The sequence below is a fragment of the Bombina bombina genome, chromosome 8 (genome assembly GCF_027579735.1).
Source record: "Bombina bombina isolate aBomBom1 chromosome 8, aBomBom1.pri, whole genome shotgun sequence".
In the NCBI taxonomy this organism is placed as follows: Eukaryota; Metazoa; Chordata; class Amphibia; order Anura; family Bombinatoridae; genus Bombina; species Bombina bombina.
Genome location: NC_069506.1, coordinates 189,785,740 through 189,806,267, shown reverse-complemented (window position 1 = coordinate 189,806,267; position 20,528 = coordinate 189,785,740). Strand labels below are relative to the sequence as shown.

General features: G+C 37.7%; 1 protein-coding gene across 1 annotated transcript in view; it reads right to left on the bottom strand.

Moving 5' to 3' along the window:
- The window catches only part of LOC128638681 (liprin-alpha-3-like), a 250,726-nt gene that overhangs the window by 107,203 nt on the left and 122,995 nt on the right, over positions 1 to 20,528 (bottom strand). The window contains 5 exon segments of the mRNA XM_053690795.1: positions 12,438 to 12,517; positions 12,707 to 12,769; positions 15,012 to 15,143; positions 19,556 to 19,639; positions 20,046 to 20,180. Coding sequence (XP_053546770.1) covers positions 12,438 to 12,517; positions 12,707 to 12,769; positions 15,012 to 15,143; positions 19,556 to 19,639; positions 20,046 to 20,180 — 494 coding nt within the window.

Sequence of the window (20,528 nt, the reverse complement as noted above, 5' to 3'; positions counted from 1 at the left end):
TACAAGAACCCAATAGATAGAATAGATAGATAGATCTGTAGAGAATCACATATAGGATCTCATAGTACTAACTGATCTTTTTAAAGAATCTTGCCAGAGTGGTGGAGAGCTTTAGAGAATCTGGCCCTATGTGTTTAACTATTGCAGCACCTGAGCTAGACATGGCAGGGGACTTTCAGCTACATGCACGTGACTTTCAGCTACATGCACGTGCTGCACTTGACTGGCTCATAATCCATGCCCAAGACATTACCACTGCTAAATGTTAAACACATAGGGGGTTTATAACAATCCTTTAGAAAAGTTTATCTAATGATTTTTCTACAATATTCACAATTAATATTTACAAGAGACTAATATAAACAGTATCACACATAACATGAGTAGGAGATAGGGAGGTCTTTAGGACCTAGATGTTGCCTCTAATCAAAGTGGTAGTTGTATGTTTTTAGAGTACCAATCAGGTGAGAGTTGGTTCTTTAAATGTATGTAGTAATTAACTTCACAATGAGTCTATGATTACGGCAAATCCATGCTGAAACGCGTAAGACTGTGATCTTACCTACACTTTGTACATTTTTTGATGCTGCTCTACAGATTTTAATTGTTTGTACTATGTGTACACAATAAATGGACGTTTTATTATTATTGAATTGAGGGTCGTGGCCTTTTTTGGAAACTATTTTTTCTGCAAGCTTTAAAAGGAGTGGGAAGCTCCTTTTTTCCTTCTACACAGACCCTACCTTGGTTCAGCAGGCGGATCCTTGAGCCGGAGAGTTGATCCAGACGTGGGAGTACGAGTAGTGGTTGGCAGCGGCAAGGCAAGTGCATTGAGTGGCTACGGAGCTGTGCGTAGAGATACGTAGCGCAACAGAGGTTGGAAGACGCCGAAGAGTGACGTCACCAAGAGGAGCCGGGCACACGAGCTGCGTGAGTAGCGGGGGCATAGGTAGCTCCTGGAGTGAGCCCGGCAACTTGAGAGTCGATGGAAAGGATCGGAGTGGCTATGGAAGCCCTAGCAAGGTTAATCCTCTAGGTAAATCGGACGAAGTTACAATCCTCTGAGGGGTGAGTCACATTACGGCAATATCTGTTTTGTCACATGAAGTACTTTGTATATACGTTTATACTACAGATATAGCCACTTAATAGCACAAGCTTGCCTCTATACACCACGAAGAAATCTTTAACATATTGATGGAAAATACATAAAATAAAAGTATACTCGACGGACAAGACTTATACATATATACATAGGAGTGACTTCTAAATTGATCGTCTTTTTTATAATATTCTTCCCAAACCGGGAGTCACACTTATTTTTAAGATCTGCTTTATTCTATATTTCTGCTTATCCTATATGAACCAATACTAAGAAGTGTATATTTAAATACGTGCATAAGAACTGTGAGACTGAGCAGCACAAATATGGAGGCACCCGTGGAACACAAAGACTTTTACTCATTATCAGTGGTGGATGACAGAGATTTGATGGGACTTGAACTTGATGAATTTTTTTCAATGGACAGTTCAAATACTAAATTAAGTGACTTATTTTGTAATTTGGAAATTTTACGTTTGAAAGAACAGAGATTGAAACTTGATACATGGATAATTAATAAGTATATTTCTCTAAGTATGATTCCTAGGGGATTGAGAGTGAAGAAATTCCCCACATTTGAAGTTAATAATGATGATTTTGTTAAGGAGTGGAATCAAATTTTGTCTGAATGTTCCTTTAGGCTGATGGCTATGTTAGTTAAGTATAAAATGGAGATGCTTAATACGGTTAGACAAGATATATTATCCATACAACAGGAGTTGAATAACTTTCAGACTAATAAGGAATATGCTGAATTTGATAAACTCTTAGAGAATGTAGTTGAGACACATAAAAAGGAAATTATACAGACTAAGCATATCAAATTTTTGAGGGATCAGAAGGATTACAGCACGGGCCAAGTGTTTATTTGGTATAAGTCATATCAGCGTAGACAGTATAGGCTAAGACAGGCTGATGATAGAGAAATACAGAATGATATGTCTACTCAAGGGTTTAATCGCAGAAGGAGGAGAAGGAGGAACAATAGGAGCAATAAGAATAAGAAAGTTAGCTTCAATGTTACAGATAATGAGACTTGGGGGGCTACTTATCAAGCCGTCTACTTTTCTGGCTTCGCCGGTCCAATACGTCCGCCTAAGCTCGCCTACCTTCGCCGCCGCGGACCTTGAATACGTTCGCCTAAGTTATCAAATAAAGCTGTCAAAAAGCCGCGGGGCGATGAGCAGCGGACTGTGACAGTTATCACTCATCCGATCTCGCTGCCCTTCGGCTTTTTCCCAGCTTTATTGCTAGCCTGTCACTAAGCACTCACACTAAACTACACTGTTCTACCCCCTATACCGGCGCCCCCGGAGGCCCCCGCAACTAAATAAAGTTACTAACCCCTAAACCGCCGCTCCTAGACCCCGCCGCAAGTCTTATAAATGTATTAACCCCTAAACCGCCGCTCCCGGACACCGCTGCCACCTACATTATACCTAGTAACCCCTATCCTGCCCCCCCTACACCGTCGCCCTCTATTATAAAATTATTAACCCCTATCCTGCTGATCCCGCACCTCTCCGCAACTAAATAGTTTAACCCCTAAACCGCCGCTCCATGAACCCGCCGCAACCTATAATAAATTTATTAACCCCTATCCTGCCCCCCACTACGCCGCCGCCACTGTAATAAAATGATTAACCCCTAAACCTAAGTCTAACCCTAACGCCCCCCTAACTTAAATATTAATTAAATAAATCTAAATAAATTAACTCTTATTAACTAAATGAATCCTATTTAAAACTAAATACTTACCTTTAAAATAAACCCTAATATAGCTACAATATAAATAATAATTATATTCTAGCTATCTTAGGATTTTTTTTTATTTTACAGGTACCTTTCAATTTATTTTAACCATGTACAATAGCTATTAAATAGTTATTAACTATTTAATAGCTTACCTAGCTAAAATAAAGAGAAATGTACCTGTGAAATAAATCCTAACCTAAGTTACAATTACACCTAACACTACACTATACTTTAATAAATTATTCCTATTTAAAAATAAATACTTACCTGTAAAATAAACCCTAAGATAGCTACAATGTAATTAATAATTATATTATAGCTATCTTAGGATTTATATTTATTTTACAGGTAACTTTGTATTTATTTTAGCTAGTTAGAATAGTTATTAAATAGTTATTAACTATTTAATAACTACCTAGCTAAAAGAAATACAAAATTACCTGTAAAATAAATCCTAGCTTAAGTTACAATTAAACCTAATACTACACTATCATTACATTAATTAAATAAATTAACTACAAATAACTACAATGAAATACAATTACATAAACTAACTAAAGTACAAAAAATAAAAAAAGCTAAGTTACAAAAAATAAAAAATTAAGTTACAAACATGTTAAAAATATTACTACAATTTTAAGCTACTTACACCTAATCTAAGCCCCCTAATAAAATAACAAACCCCCCCAAAATAAAAAAAATCCCTACCCTATTCTAAATTACATAAATTTCAAAGCTCTTTTACCTTACCAGCCCTTAAAAGGGCCATTTGTGGGGGCATGCCCCAAAAAGTTCAGCTCTTTTGCCTGTAAAAGAAAAATACAACCCCCCCCCCAACATTAAAACCCACCACCCACATACCCCTAATCTAACCCAAACCCCCCTTACAAAAACCTAACACTAATCCCCTGAAGATCATCCTACCTTGAGTCGTCTTCACTCAGCCGAGCCACCGATGGAACTGAAGAGGACATCCGGAGCGGAAGAAGTTAATCCTCCAAGCGGCGCTGAAGAAATCTTCCATCCGATGAAGTCATCATCCAGGCGGCGCTGAAGAAGTCTTCGATCCGGCCGATGTCATCTTCAAAGAGGCGCTGAAGAGGTCTTCTATCCGGGCGAAGTCATCTTCCAAGCCGGGTCTTCAATCTTCCTTCCGCCGACGCGGAACCACCTTCTTCACCGACGGACTACGACGAATGACGGCTCCTTTAAGGGACGTCATCCAAGATGGCGTCCCCTCAATTCCGATTGGCTGATAGGATTCTATCAGCCAATCGGAATTAAGGTAGGAAAATCTGATTGGCTGATGGAATCAGCCAATCAGATTGAGCTCGCATTCTATTGGCTGTTCCGATCAGCCAATAGAATGCGAGCTCAATCTGATTGGCTGATTGGATCAGCCAATCGGATTGAACTTGAATCTGATTGGCTGATTCCATCAGCCAATCAGATTTTCCTACCTTAATTCCGATTGGCTGATAGAATCCTATCAGCCAATCGGAATTGAGGGGACGCCATCTTGGATGACGTCCCTTAAAGGAGCCGTCATTCGTCGTAGTCCGTCGGTGAAGAAGGTGGTTCCGCGTCGGCGGAAGGAAGATTGAAGACCCGGCTTGGAAGATGACTTCGCCCGGATAGAAGACCTCTTCAGCGCCTCTTTGAAGATGACATCGGCCGGATCGAAGACTTCTTCAGCGCCGCCTGGATGATGACTTCATCGGATGGAAGATTTCTTCAGCGCCGCTTGGAGGATTAACTTCTTCCGCTCCGGATGTCCTCTTCAGTTCCATCGGTGGCTCGGCTGAGTGAAGACGACTCAAGGTAGGATGATCTTCAGGGGATTAGTGTTAGGTTTTTGTAAGGGGGGTTTGGGTTAGATTAGGGGTATGTGGGTGGTGGGTTTTAATGTTGGGGGGGGGGTTGTATTTTTCTTTTACAGGCAAAAGAGCTGAACTTTTTGGGGCATGCCCCCACAAATGGCCCTTTTAAGGGCTGGTAAGGTAAAAGAGCTTTGAAATTTATGTAATTTAGAATAGGGTAGGGATTTTTTTTATTTTGGGGGGGTTTGTTATTTTATTAGGGGGCTTAGATTAGGTGTAAGTAGCTTAAAATTGTTGTAATATTTTTAACATGTTTGTAACTTAATTTTTTATTTTTTGTAACTTAGCTTTTTTTATTTTTTGTACTTTAGTTAGTTTATGTAATTGTATTTCATTGTAGTTCTTTGTAGGTAGTTTATTTAGTTAATTTAATGATAGTGTAGTATTAGGTTTAATTGTAACTTAAGTTAGGATTTATTTTACAGGTAATTTTGTATTTCTTTTAGCTAGGTAGTTATTAAATAGTTAATAACTATTTAATAACTATTCTAACTAGCTAAAATAAATACAAAGTTACCTGTAAAATAAATATAAATCCTAAGATAGCTATAATATAATTATTAATTACATTGTAGCTATCTTAGGGTTTATTTTACAGGTAAGTATTTATTTTTAAATAGGAATAATTTATTAAAGTATAGTGTAGTGTTAGGTGTAATTGTAACTTAGGTTAGGATTTATTTCACAGGTACATTTCTCTTTATTTTAGCTAGGTAAGCTATTAAATAGTTAATAACTATTTAATAGCTATTGTACATGGTTAAAATAAATTGAAAGGTACCTGTAAAATAAAAAAAAATCCTAAGATAGCTAGAATATAATTATTATTTATATTGTAGCTATATTAGGGTTTATTTTAAAGGTAAGTATTTAGTTTTAAATAGGATTCATTTAGTTAATAAGAGTTAATTTATTTAGATTTATTTAATTAATATTTAAGTTAGGGGGCGTTAGGGTTAGGGTTAGGTTTAGGGGTTAATCATTTTATTACAGTGGCGGCGGCATAGTGGGGGGCAGGATAGGGGTTAATACATTTATTATAGTTGCGGTGGGCTCCGGGAGCGGCGGTTTAGGGGTTAATATGTATAGAGTAGCTTGCGGTGGGCTCCGGGAGCGGCGGTTTAGGGGGTAATAACTTTATTTAGTTGCGGCGGTGTAGGGGGGGTCAGATTAGTGGTGTTTAGACTCGGGGTACATGTTAGGGTGTTAGGTGTAGACAGCTCCCATAGGAATCAATGGGATGTCTGTCAGCAGCGAACTTGTACTTTCGCTATGGTCAGACTCCCATTGATTCCTATGGGATCCGCCGCCTCCAGGCTGGCGCTTTGAAAACCAGGTACGCTGGGCCGTAAAACTGCTGATCGTACCTGCTAGTTTTTTGATAGCTAGCAAAAGTAGTGAGAATGTGCCGCACTTGTGTGCGGAACATCTGGAGTGACGTAAGAATCGATCTGTGTCGGACTGAGTCCGGCGGATCGAAGCTGACGTCACAAAATTCTACTTTTGCCGGTCTCGAGCCTTTGATAACTAAGGCGTATCAGCCTCGCCACAAATACGCTGCGGAATACGCAGCGTATTTGAGGTTGACGGCTTGATAACTACCCCCCTACGGATGAAGAATCCTTGTCCAACTTCTCTACCTCCTGTGATGATAGCTCTAACTCAGAAGGGGAGGGATATTTAAATAGTGGGAATCAGTTGGTAGTAAATCCAATTGAACAACGCCCACCCCATATAGAGGTTACTAACAAAAATACAACAGCAGCAGTAGCAAAGACACAACATACAAACACAGGTACTATTACTAAAAACCCTAAGTCTATTGGTAGAGGTAGAGGTATGATGAACACTAATCAGGATATACCTGTGACTGCATCTGCAGAAAATAATGGGGACACTTCAAGTGTCAACACTCAAGTAGCCCCGGTTTTTCGGTCAGCCATGAAGGTCAAGGGAGGAGGAGGGACAGACAGTGTGATGGGTACCAGGGCAAGGAACAGATATATGATCAAGGGGTCAACAATGACACAATGAGACAGGAAAACATTGTTATTAACATCTCTTCCTATACCCTAAATCAATTTGAATTGAAAGTACTTAATCTAGGATTGGGGTTCTGTCCCACACGAAAATTTGACCTTTTTCAAACAATTTTGGACGTTAATAGGTTTGTCAGAACCCTGACTCTCCGTAGACACTTTTCTGAACAGGATACTGTACGAGAAGAACTGGAGGTTAGGAGAGATAGGAATAACACTGGTGTAGGGAACATTTTTAATACAATGGTTGAATTTACAGACATGCAGGATCTAGTCACCTTGCAGTCCCTCAATGCTGAGAGTGAACAAATATCCCAGGGTGATACAACACCAAGTCAAGGTATGAGAATGAAATCCAAATTTTATCCAGTACAATCTAGGGGTAAATCCCTTGAGAATTTTCACAAGAGAGTCTTGGAAGATCTTGCTCTGTTGGACAGCACAACCAATATAGGCCACTCTAATCTGTCTAGAAAAGAGAGAGAGGCTGTTTCATCTCTGCAAAATAATTTGTCGATTGTCATTAAACAGTCGGATAAGGGTGGCTGCTTGGTTGTGATGGACAGAGAAATGTACATTAAGGAAGCCCTTAGACAGTTGGGCGACGGTGATTCATACCGGCCACTATGTGGGGACCCTATTGTGAAATTTGGTAAAAAACTTAGGTCTCTTTTGGACGATGGGATATATATGGGTGTGATTGATAGGAACACTATGGACTACATTTTGGTAGAGAATCCTGTCTTACCCATATTTCACCATCTGCCAAAAGTTCACAAGGGCCTAGAGGATATAAAGGGGAGACCGATAGTGGCTGGTATAGGATCGCTGTCCGAACATTTGTCGGAATGGGTAGATAATATCCTACAGCCATTAGTTAGCTCTCTACCCAGTTTCCTTAGGGATACATCTCACATGTTGACCATGATTGAAAAGATACATGTAGAAGAGGATATGAGTTGGTTGACAGTTGATGTCGCCGCTCTCTATACTTTCATCCCTCATTCTCTTGGCATTAGAGCTGTTCATTTCTTTCTGGATTTGTTAACTGATTATAATGATGAAACTAAAGATTTTGTGCTAAGGTCCATAGAGTTCCTGTTGGAACATAACTACTTTTCTTTTGAGGGGGTTTTTTACCTCCAGAGGAGAGGTACAGCGATGGGGGCGAAATTCGCCCCCTCGTATGCCAACCTATTTATGGGTTGGCTTGAATATACCTTTCTTCTGGGGGAGAATAACCCCTTCAGGGATGGAATTAAATTCTATAAAAGGTTTATTGATGACCTCATATTCATCAGTACCTTTGATCAAAGGGAGACAGAGAGGTTTGTAGAATACCTCAATTCCTGCGTACCAGAGATTAACTTTACGTATGAGTGGCATAAAACAGAAATTAACTTTCTTGATATTAGACTGATATTTGATTTTCAGTCCAAGGAAGTGCATACATCTTTGTATCGTAAAGCCATTACAGCCAATTCACTATTGCATGCTTCGAGTGCACACCCGAAGCATGTATTTAGGGGAATTGTAAAAAGTCAGTTTCTGAGAAATAGACGCATAAATTCTAAAGAGGATACCTTTGAGGCTGAAGCTAGTGCTTTAACAACTAGATTCAGACAAAGAGGGTATTCAGACAACTTGATAAAAGACCCACTTAAAGAGGTTCAAAAATGTAAGAGGGGAGACCTCTTGGGAGGAAGGAGGAAGAGACAGGAGAATAAAGATGAAACATGTAAGAAACCCATTTTTGTAACCAAATATTCATCACAGTACTATGATGTGTGTAGGATAGTGAGGAAATATCTGCCCATTCTATATGGGGATGATCTATTGAAGGATACCATTAAACAGGGATGTAAATTTGTACATTCTAGGAATCTATCATTAGGCAATATGCTTTCTCCTAGTCAATTGCGAACTCCAAGAAGTAACAGTTCCTGGCTTACACACAATGGTACATATAGATGTGGAAAAAATTGTAAAGCATGTGAACATATAAAAGTGGGCCCTAATTTTATGTCACATTCAACTGGCCTGAATTTTGACACAAAAGGATGTATTAAATGTTTTTCTACGTTTGTGGTATATCTGATTGAATGCTCGGTTCATTCCAAACAGTATATAGGAATGACATCTCGAGAAGTCCGTACAAGGATAAGGGAGCATTTGGGACATATCACAAATGATGTGAGATGCTCAGAATTAGCACGACACTTTATAGATGAACACCATCAGAATGTGTCAACATTCAAGTGGAATGCTATTGAACTAGTTAAAAGCCCCCCTAGGGGAGGTGACAGGAGATCCATTTTAGCCAGACAGGAAGTCTATTGGATTAATAAGATGGGCACGTTGACCCCAATGGGTTTCAACTCAGCCAATGATATCATACATTTTTGGGAGTAAAGGTGGTAATAACCTCTTTACCATACGTGCACAACCTCTTATGTTTAGTCATAATTTTAGTTTTAGACCCTCTTCTTTATGTGATGTCTCAAGAGATACTTGGTGGTATGAATTTGTAACTTCTTGTTTATAAATTATGTATCAACATACAAATTGATATTATTGATATTATTGTCTATCAACCAATGAAGTAGGTCTAACTAATAATTTTATTACAATGATAATGATCCACATGAATTAGTCTTTTCAATACTATTGTCATTATGTCTTTTGATGTCTTTGGGACATTTCAAATAACACTCTAGTATTATTCCCTTTAATAAACTTATCTACATCCTCCCTCCAGCAACTCACCTAGAGCTATATAGAAGAATAATAAAAGATTTTTAGAGATCTTTTTTACATGTTCAGTATGGCTATTAAGGTAGAGATATATTATTAGGTTAGAGTATATGCAAGGGATATGATATAGAAGTTTGATTTTCTAAATAAAGGGAAAAATATTTACAAGAGACTAATATAAACAGTATCACACATAACATGAGTAGGAGATAGGGAGGTCTTTAGGACCTAGATGTTGCCTCTAATCAAAGTGGTAGTTGTATGTTTTTAGAGTACCAATCAGGTGAGAGTTGGTTCTTTAAATGTATGTAGTAATTAACTTCACAATGAGTCTATGATTACGGCAAATCCATGCTGAAACGCGTAAGACTGTGATCTTACCTACACTTTGTACATTTTTTGATGCTGCTCTACAGATTTTAATTGTTTGTACTATGTGTACACAATAAATGGACGTTTTATTATTATTGAATTGAGGGTCGTGGCCTTTTTTGGAAACTATTTTTTCTGCAGGATCTCATAGTACTAACTGATCTTTTTAAAGAATCTTGCCAGAGTGGTGGAGAGCTTTAGAGAATCTGGCCCTATGTGTTTAACTATTGCAGCACCTGAGCTAGACATGGCAGGGGACTTTCAGCTACATGCACGTGACTTTCAGCTACATGCACGTGCTGCACTTGACTGGCTCATAATCCATGCCCAAGACATTACCACTGCTAAATGTTAAACACATAGGGGGTTTATAACAATCCTTTAGAAAAGTTTATCTAATGATTTTTCTACAATATTCACAATTAAAGTATATGGGGATGTGTGTACATAAATACTTTCACTAGCTTTTCTAAATATTCCTACAGTGAGTTAGTAATGCAAAAGTGTCATGCTTTAACACATAACAGAATGTCCCTTTAAGTTCATAAATAAGATAATCATTTTCTACAGACACCTGGACATGGGAGCTTAGATATTCACAAGGGTAAACATTGTAAAAAGGAATTAATTTTTAGTTCCAGCCAAGAGATGCTTCCTACCCCATCCGACCGGGGAGATTGCCAGCTCCTGCCAGCGCATGATTAGCTGTGCGCTCATGTGCAATGCTGAATTCCGCCATAGGATTGCTGCCCGCCAGAGGCGAGTAGGGGCAGACAGGGGCGCATATGTACGCCCCTGTCCACCCTCGCTTGATAAATCAAGCCCTATGTAGCAAGATAAAGAGCTCTCAAGATAAAATTAGCCTTTCTAAAATTCTTTGAAGGACTGACAGTACTGACCAGACATCTTAGATTATCTCACCAAAGTGGAGAGCATTAGAACACCCAGCCCTGGTATGAGAAAAGTTTAACTTGGACATACATATATAACACATTTTACCCTCTATGTGCAATTGAGGTTAGTTAATTTTCCTAACTTTTCTATGTACAGTGCTAGATTGAGTCACTTATATTACGATTCACGGGAGAATATTTTTCATACAGAAGTAGAAAAAGGAACCACAAACCCAACACAGCTTATTAACTTCCAAATAAGACGTTAGTTTGATTAATTTGTTATCAAAGGGATATAAAACTATTTTTTGTTTTTCGTTTAATTGCTCAATCAAAAAAAGAGCATTTCAGACTATCTAACTGCTCATTATTCTGTTGTAAGCTTAAAGGGACAGTCTAGGCCAAAAAAAACTTTCATGATTCAGATATAGCATGTAATTTTAAACAATTTTCCAATTTACTTTTATCACTAAATTTGCTTTGTTCTCTTGGTATTCTTATTTTAAAGCTTAATCTAGGAGGTTCATATGCTAATTTCTTAGACCTTGAAGGCCACCTCTTTTCAGAATGCATTTTAACAGTTTTTCACCACTAGAGGGTGTTAGTTCATGTATTTCATATAGATAACACTGTGCTCATGCATGTGAAGTTATCTGGGAGCAGGCACTGATTGGCTAAACTGCAAGTCTGTCAAAAGCACTGAAATAAAGGGGCAGTTTGCAGAGGCTTAGATACAAGATAATCACAGAGGTTAAAAGTATATTAATATAACTGTGTTGGTTATGCAAAACTGGGGAATGGATAATAAAGGGATTATCTATCTTTTAAAACAATAAAAATTCTGGTGTAGACTGTCCCTTTAATGCAGGAGGTAGGTTTATTCAGAAGATGAAGACTTGTCCATATATGCCAATAAAGATGAAGGAGTTGTAGTGAATATTTCATCAGGTGAAATGCATACCCTGCTAGTTTTAAAGGGATAGTCTAGTCAAAATTAAACGTTCATGATTCAGGCAATTTTAAGGAACTTTCTAATTTACTCCTATTATCAATTTTTCTTTGTTCTCTTGCTATCTTCATTTGAAAAATATGGAATGTAAGCATAGGAGTTCTAGATTGTAAGTTCCTACGGGAATTGGGCCCTCAATTCCTTCTGTATGTGTTTGTAAATTTTGTCCTGTCTCTTACAAGTTTTATATCATTGTTTTATTTAAATTAATTGTACCGATGGACAGCGCTGCAGAATATGTTGGCGCTTCATAAATAAAGTATAATAATAATATAATAGGAGTTGGCCCATTTTTGGTTCAGCACCTGGGTAGCGCTTTCTGATTGGTGTCTAAATGTAGCCACCAATCAATCAGCAAGCGCTACCTAGGTTCTTATTCAAAAATGGGCCAGCTCCTAAGCTTACATTCAAATAAAGATACCAAGAGAACAAAAAAAATTGATAATAGGAGTAAATTAGAAAGTAGCTTAAAATTGTATTCTCTATCTGAATCATGAAAGTTTAATTTTGACTAGACTATCCTTTTAATATAGGTTAAACACCTATACTTACATTTTTTATGGGGAAAAAATCTAAAATGTTTAAACAATGCACTTTCATATGAAAGAACAATATCCCTTTAATTCTACTTACCTGGAATAAGTGGAAGAAGGTCTACCCCGTAACTGGTCAATTTCGAGCTGCATCCTTTCAATCTCAGCAACTAGCTGCTCCTGGAAGTACAATAATATAGAACTTGTATGAGTGCAAAAAAAGAGAGTGTTCACTGCAGATGAACTATATAAAGGTACACATAGGATGTCAGGTCTCCGTTGCTTAGTCATGCAGGGAAAAAACAGCACATACTGCACATTGATATGCCTGACAGTAACACCAGGGGGGAAAGGATGCTCTGTACAAACCTTAGTAAGTAGGAGCTCATCCTGTAGCTTTTTCATGTTAGCTATTTCTTCTGAGAGTGTGTTCTGAGAGAGAAGAAGCAGATAAAAGGAAAGAGAGAGAGCATGAGATAGCGAAAAGCAGGCCACAGCTACAACCAATGCTGTAGGGGATTTTGAAACATCATGAGGTTGGTTAGAGGCAGAAAAAAAGGGAGTGTGAGAGATTTGCAGATAACGTTTATTCTCAGATAAGCAAAGGCATCTGTTGCAATATTTCACTCTACACTATTTTACGATGAAACCACAGATTGCCAAGCACGCTTATTCAAGAGCAAATACCCTGATATATTTGCTAAAAAGAATGAGAGCATAAGTATGGGTGCACACCATTTTCACTGTATGGGGGGGAAAAAATCCTTAAAAAGGGACATGAAACCCAAAATTTTACTTTATGACAGATTATACAATTTTAAACAACTTTCTAATTTACTTCTATTATCAATTTTTCTTCATTCTGTTGATACCCTTTGTTGAAAAGCAAGGAGTTAAGTTCAGATGTACATGCCTGTAGCACTATAAGGCAGCAGTTTTGTAAGACTGTTATACACCTGCAAGAGCACTAGGTGGCGACACTTTTTTCCTGCCATGTAGTCTTCCAGACATATGCACACTACCTATTTAGATATGTCTTTAAAGGGACAGTCTAGTCAAAATTAAACTTTCATGATTCAGATAGGGCATGTAATTTTAAACAACTTTCCAATTTACTTCTATTATCTAATTTGCTCAATTCTTTAGATATCCTTTGTTGAAGAAATAGCAATGCACATGTGTGAGCCAATCACACAAGGCCTCTATGTGCAGCAACCAATCAGCAGCTACTGAGCCTATCTAGATATGCTTTTCAGCAAGTGATATCAAGAGAATGAAGCAAATGAGATAAATAGAAGTAAATTAGAAAGTTGTTTAAAATGACATGCTCTTTCTAAATCGCGAAAGAAAAAATTTGGGTTTCATGTCCCTTTAACAAAGAAAAACATGAAAAAGAAGCAAATTTGATACTAGAAGAAAATTGAAAACTTTTTTAAAATGTTATGATCTGTCTAAATCACAAAAGAATAGTCTCTGGTTTCATGTCCCTTTAAGCGTTCTTGTTATTTAATACTTGAAAACAAATAATCAATTTTCTTTTTATATAAATGGAAACGGACAACTCATATCTATGTATTTTTGTTCTGAACCAAATATGGAATGTAGCTAGAACCTGGATAAACCTAATCTTAGGGCGTCTTCAATTTGGTCAAGCTTAACCTGCAGGCATTACAATTAAGCAATCTTTTTTAAATGTCAATTAGAATTTGCTTTGCAAACATATGCAATACACTGTTCAGATTAGGGAAACACAAAAAAGACTTAAGAAAAATACTTTATGGTGTGGGGTGTTCCTGCAGTCCTACAGAAAAGCAAAATAAGTGCGACTAGTGAAAAAGAAAAACATGGTAGATAATTAATTCAACATTCATGATGACTGCAGCAAGTACTTTCATTCAGTTCTTAATTAAAATATTAAATTATGTAAAGTAAACAAAAACATATCTAATATTTACTTATTTAAAATTATTTACCTCTTTTTCCTGTAGTTTAACTCTAAAAATTGTTGTTGTTTTTTAATTCCTGTGAGAATTGGAAGTGTATACTTTAGACTTCACAAGTCTAACACTGTTATATTGTACACAATCATTGTTTGTTCACTTAAGTAGTTCATTTATATCTGCCCATAATTGGCCTTTTTACATTCACATAACAGATTTGTTATTACTTGAAGAAAATTTTTATGTTTTTGATGGTTTGTCAATAACAACAGAACTCACGCCAATGTTTTTGTTTTAAGATAATAATATTATATTATACGTGTAAATTATCTATGTTGATGTTTTAGTAAAAGTTTAAAATTGAGAAATGTTTTGGCAAAGGTCAACACATGTTTATAATTCACAGACTTCACATAGAAGCTGACCAGCTATGGATACTTAATTGCCTCTGTACAAACCGTGAGAAATAAAGAGAGCTGTATCATTAGTAAGAGTTTAAGATTTTTAAGCCCATGCGGAAAGTGTTTTCCATCAAGAGAAGCTCTTGACAGGGTTAAACTGAATGCCGTTCCCTTTGAAATGTCTTGAAATTCCTTTAAAATGCAAAAAGCTATTGAGATTACTACAAGCTTAATAGGTTAACAAGTCCCTTAAATGATCAAACTATGAGAAAAAAATGAAAATGAATAAGACAAAAGCAGCTGGGAGATGCAGTGCAAGATACGACCACAAACCTTCTCTTCCAAGGCTCCCATCCTCTCCTTAAGATGTAGTTGCAGCCTCTCATTCGATTCAGACAGAAGTTTATCGACAGTCTCAGAAAGGCGCTTGTTGTGCTCATCATTCATCTTCTCCCTTTGTCGGGCCTGCACAACACATCCAAGTATTAGCATATGGAATAATGAATCTTTAAGGCACTAATGAATTTACTGAGTGTACTCTCCCTTTATTACCAACTTAACTTACTCTTGGTCCAGTATCGTAGTTCGCTAAACGAAAAGCAACGTTTATATTGTATGTACAGCTTTCTACACATTGCAGTGCATGTTCGGTTTTCTATTTTTTTTTATAATTTTTATTAAGGTGAAACAACGTACAATCAATATATGACATATCTCCAGCTTATCATGTTGCAAAATGCGCAAATATTACAAAATAACATAAATATTGTAAAATAAGACAACCCACAATCACTATCATGGAGTAATGTAAGATATTAGGGAGAGGGATTATCTCAAAATGTATAGGTCCCTATGGTAAGATAAGCCAGTTATGCGGCACCTCATTTTTTACTTTTTTTTTACTTATAGAGATGATCATATATACCCTTTTATTATAAATAGGCAACTTATAAAGTTTTATCCCCAAGTGGTAAGCTAGGGTCTCTCATGGACCCCTAACTATTAGTTTGAATAAGGGGGATGTTAGGGGGGATAGGGAAACAGGTAAAATAGGATTTCCAAGGATAAGGATGCATTTTCCTGTGCTTATTAAATAAGCGAGGTGTGTGTGTGGGGGGGAGTTGGCGAGTATGTACTATAGGAGCTCACATGACTATAGATATTGTAACTTAGGATATAATGTATAAAATAGGGAGATATACAATATTGGGTTGCAACATGAATTAAGTGAGGATTCCTTTGAGCTTTGCATAATAAGTGAACTACTGGGTATGCTCTTTACTTAAGCGAATAGGAGAGAAAACAGGTGGTACTCCGAAATAATTCCCAGAGTTCAATACAAGAAGTCTCCAACCTAGGGAGTATTTTCAATATATAAAAAGAGATGACTAGTATGCTTGAACTGTGTTAAACTGGTGACGATATCCCCTATTAATCTTATAACTAAAGGGCACCTTAGATACAATATTTTGGAAATCGTTGAAACAAACACAAGGTAGATTTTGAGCACTATACACGCACATATATAACAGTAAAAAATACCCCTCTTGCTATTCTCAATTTTACTGAGCCTACAAGGCTGAGTTAGATCTTACTTAAACAGCTATCCTCCCCTGCTAGGACTAAGACTGGTAACTATCTGGTCCATATACATTCTCTAGAGTAAGGGGCGCACTAAGTAGCATATATAGCTGCATAATTTAACTTCTGGTATTAAGGCTAAGTTAGTAAAAGTATCTACCCTCATAGACATCGTTGAACATAATATGTAGACTGAGATCTCAAAGGTAGGAATTATATGTCTGACAAATAATAAACCATGTAAGTATATGTTAGTTATACAGGAGGTTGGGACATATATAAGGCTGTCCACCCCTATACCATAGTAATTTTAGTCGATCTATTGACTAACGTTTATCTTATCCTAAGTGAGAGGGTCGTATGCTGATGACTATCTTGGGTTACGTTAACCTAACTACTGTATAACCCATCTATGCGGCATCATGTCGAACAATTTAACAGGAACAGTATTCATCCTATACCGCAAAATACCTCAGAGCCTCAGTATTGGGATAGTTACTACATATTCGTGTAATGAGAAACCTGCGTTAAATAAAAATAATTTTCATTATCTTTCAGTAGCAGAGCAGTCCACATATTTTGTTTCACTATATTGCACAGTCACAATTGCCAGACCCAAATTAGAACATTAATCTATCAAAGAATTGAACATCATCAACTAGAACTATCTCCCCAAAGGTTACAACCATATAAACTATTCTCATCTTAGACTGATCAGCCTACATTTACACCATGTGTAATATAGAGACTAGCAACTTTAAAGCACTTAAAACAAATCCCATAACATAGGACCCTAACGTTAAACAGGGCTTGTGCACCTCTAGGGAAACATCATATGCTGCTTTGTTATATAGACCAAATTGGATGGCTGATATATTCTACAAGTACATTGGATACAAGAGACCCAATTAATTACAGGATAATAAAGATGTGGACACAATTGGAGGTAGACAGGTATGCCTCAAGATGGATACAGTTAGAGACAGCAACAAAAATGGAACTTGAACAAGCGTACTGCACTCCAGGGTTATAGACTCTGCTAAACACACGACAAACAAAACAGTAAACACAACTGTATATATGTAAATATAAGTGCAACCGGTATACATGTAACATGAGTATAGTTCGGAAAAATAGCTTTATCTTAGATTTAATACTATAAGAGTCTAATGAACTAATGGCAGAATAAACTTAACTAGGTGATGGAATTGGCTCACGCCCAAAGACTAGCTGCAGATAGGGTAAATGTCCGGTACACATGTAGAAGTCTGACTTCAGAAAACTCTGTCTTCATGAATAGCTCCAAAAATTGAAGATTGGCGTGAAAGGGGAACTAGTAGAGTTACAACACTGATAAAAGTGTGAAGTCCCTTCCCAATCGTTAAGGTCACCTTACCCTACACCAGTAATCCAAAATCCTTTCACCAACGAGGCCTCATATGGTGTTATTGAATTCTGTAGGCCAAATTCTCCAACCTCTTGGGAAGTCAAACTCTGCAAGAGGGCCAGGGTGACCAACCATGTTGTTGCAAATAAGAGCCTAACAGTCTCCTCTGTAAGGGCAGTCTGGACGGACGATTGTTGATGAGTGGCCACACAGCTGAAGCCCGTCACTGCTGGTCTCATCTTATGTAGTCCAGTTGTTGTACTGTCCTGTAGTTCGCTCTGTGTAACCTCTGACTCTTCGGTCCTTTGGGCTAGATGGGTGGCGTGTTGTCCTCGGGAGTCGGCCGCCTCCCACGAGGAGTGATCAGACCAGGTTGACTCGTTGTTCCTTTCCATCTGCCCTTGTTCGGTCATAGGCACCGGCACCTACGCGATCCGCTTGTTGGAGTCCAGGAGAGACTCCTCCCTTGGTATTTTAATGTAAACTCAGAGTTGATACTTAGGAGTATGGCCACCTCAAAATTCGCCAGTAGGGCGCGGAGTGCTTGTGATATTGTTTCCATAATGGCTGTTATCAACAGCGGTGCAAGGGTGACAAACAAGTGATAATTGCCTCAATGAGATCTATCTGGGAGCACAAGTAAGCAGCATCTCCCCGAAGCCTCCAGCATCACCTCCAGCGATCCCTGTGGTTTTCACTTAGATCTCCGGTGAGTTCAGCACATTAGGCGGTGTTCTAATACTTCATGAGCAGAGGCAGCTTGCACCTAACCGGTCTCTTAGGCCTCAATCTTGCTCTGTTAGATTTTCAATATAGTCGATCTTTACTTTAAGCCAGCTTTATTAAGGTATTGTCCCTTGGTACTATATCCATTTTTCGGTGAAAAACAGTCGCCAAACAGATAAGAAGTGGCTTTATAAACTGAATAAGCTGGAGCTCTCGCTCCATGCGTCTGCTCCCGTCGATGGCTAGCTCCGCCCCCAACTTTGGTTCTCTTTATGCAATGGGTGCAAAATTCTAGGCATTGGTTCCATTTCAATTTGCCAAAGCTAAAAGAACCATCATAGAAAAAATAGGTTATGCTAAGCCTTAAAGTTATTGTAAATCCTAGCATTTGTGAAACGCTAGGATTTACAATTGGAACAAATAAAGGGGACTTTCGTTCATGAAATATAAAATGCTTCATGCTGAAAGCTCCTTTATTTGTTGGAAGTGTTTGCCACACTGAGCTGCTCAGGCAGCCCACAGCAGAACGCTATCTTGCTAAGAGATGACGTTTCCACCTCTTAGCCAATAGCCGTGCGGGCTATCCGGCTTGGCGCCAGTTGGAACGCACGGCTATTTGGAGTATACAGATGTATTGTTGTGTGTCTTCTTAATTAGACAGCTGGTTTCAAAATATGATATTATCCAATTTACATTGATAGATGTATTCTATTCAAACAATTAAATATATTGTGTTTTTATGTTTTTTTAGGCGAGCTCTAAGGTGTTTATTATTTTAGAATACAGATGTATGCCATCCATGTCCTGCTCAAGAGTAACAATGTATTTTGCCCAGTAGAGAAACTTTGTAGGGGTCACACATTGACACAAGAGTATTCACCTACTAATAAAATATGACAGCAAATTCTATTATAAAATAATTCCCTTTTAAAACAAACAAAATCTAACCACTTTATAAGTCCAAACAGTAGTGGCTGGCTTTTGTTTTATATATAATTTTTTTGGACACTGGCTATCCCCATCTGTGCTCAGGGAATACAAAAGTTGGTGCTGGTAATTTGTTTTGTTTTTTTCAATTCAAATAAACATTTTGAAAAAAGCAAAAAGGTTTTCCAGTTTTTAAAAACATGATCTTTTTAATTACTAAAAAATATTGAGCTGTCTAATTTTAATCTGTTTTTACCCGCTGCAGTTCTTGGTTCTTTTCCTCTAGCTGCGCTTCCAGCTGCCGGAGCCTCTCCTCAAAATTTCCATGTCGCTCCTCCGCCTATGCGCAAACAGAGACGAAACAAAGTCATGCAACAATCAGAAGCAGGAAATAGAAAAGCATATTGTAGTAGTAAAACGTACATTTTTGAAAGTTGCCTGTTTTCTTAAGATGACTGTGCTTATATTTTTTAACTGTATATATGAGTGTTCATACTGAGCTCTAGAAACAACCCTTGTTAGCTATGTTTATATTCTGTTTTAATTTGCTCTCAATGTTATATGTATATAATGCACACACATTTACATGATAAACATGGAAAATACAGGACTCTGTTCACCTGAAAAGCTCCTAATGAGGGTTTATGTCACTTCCTATGTGAAGATTTCTGAACAAGACGACATAGATTCCCTGTTAACTTCCCCCTACTGAGCCCTTTGATTAAGCAGCTTGTAAGAATAACTACCTTGCTGAGAGCTGCCACTCGCTGCGCCAGCTGAGCTTCAATCTCTGGAAGAGTCTCCGCCTTCTGCAGGGTCTGCTGCAACTTCTGTTTGGCGTCCTCCAGCCACTCCTGTAGCTGCCGGTTTTTCTCTTCGCTCTGTGGAAGGAGTCACAAATCGGTAAAGCTGAAGATAAATTGTTTCTAATGCATTATTATCTTTCATTTCACTGAACAAGTACTGATCAATAACACACAGCTCAGAAATATCAACTCAAAAGGCCCCAATCCATGACCAATGACCCAAAACCTACGGTACAAAGTCATAGCCCAATATCTTGATTATATGAGCCAATGTTTGCCTGAAGGAGCAAAAATTGGTTTGTTTCGCTTTTAATTTTGTTTAAATTGGTCTGTATATTATTTTCCTGTTATCAGAACTGTGCTTAACTAAATGAGAATATAAATATGCATAAATTCATTAAAGGCACAGATAAATGCTATATG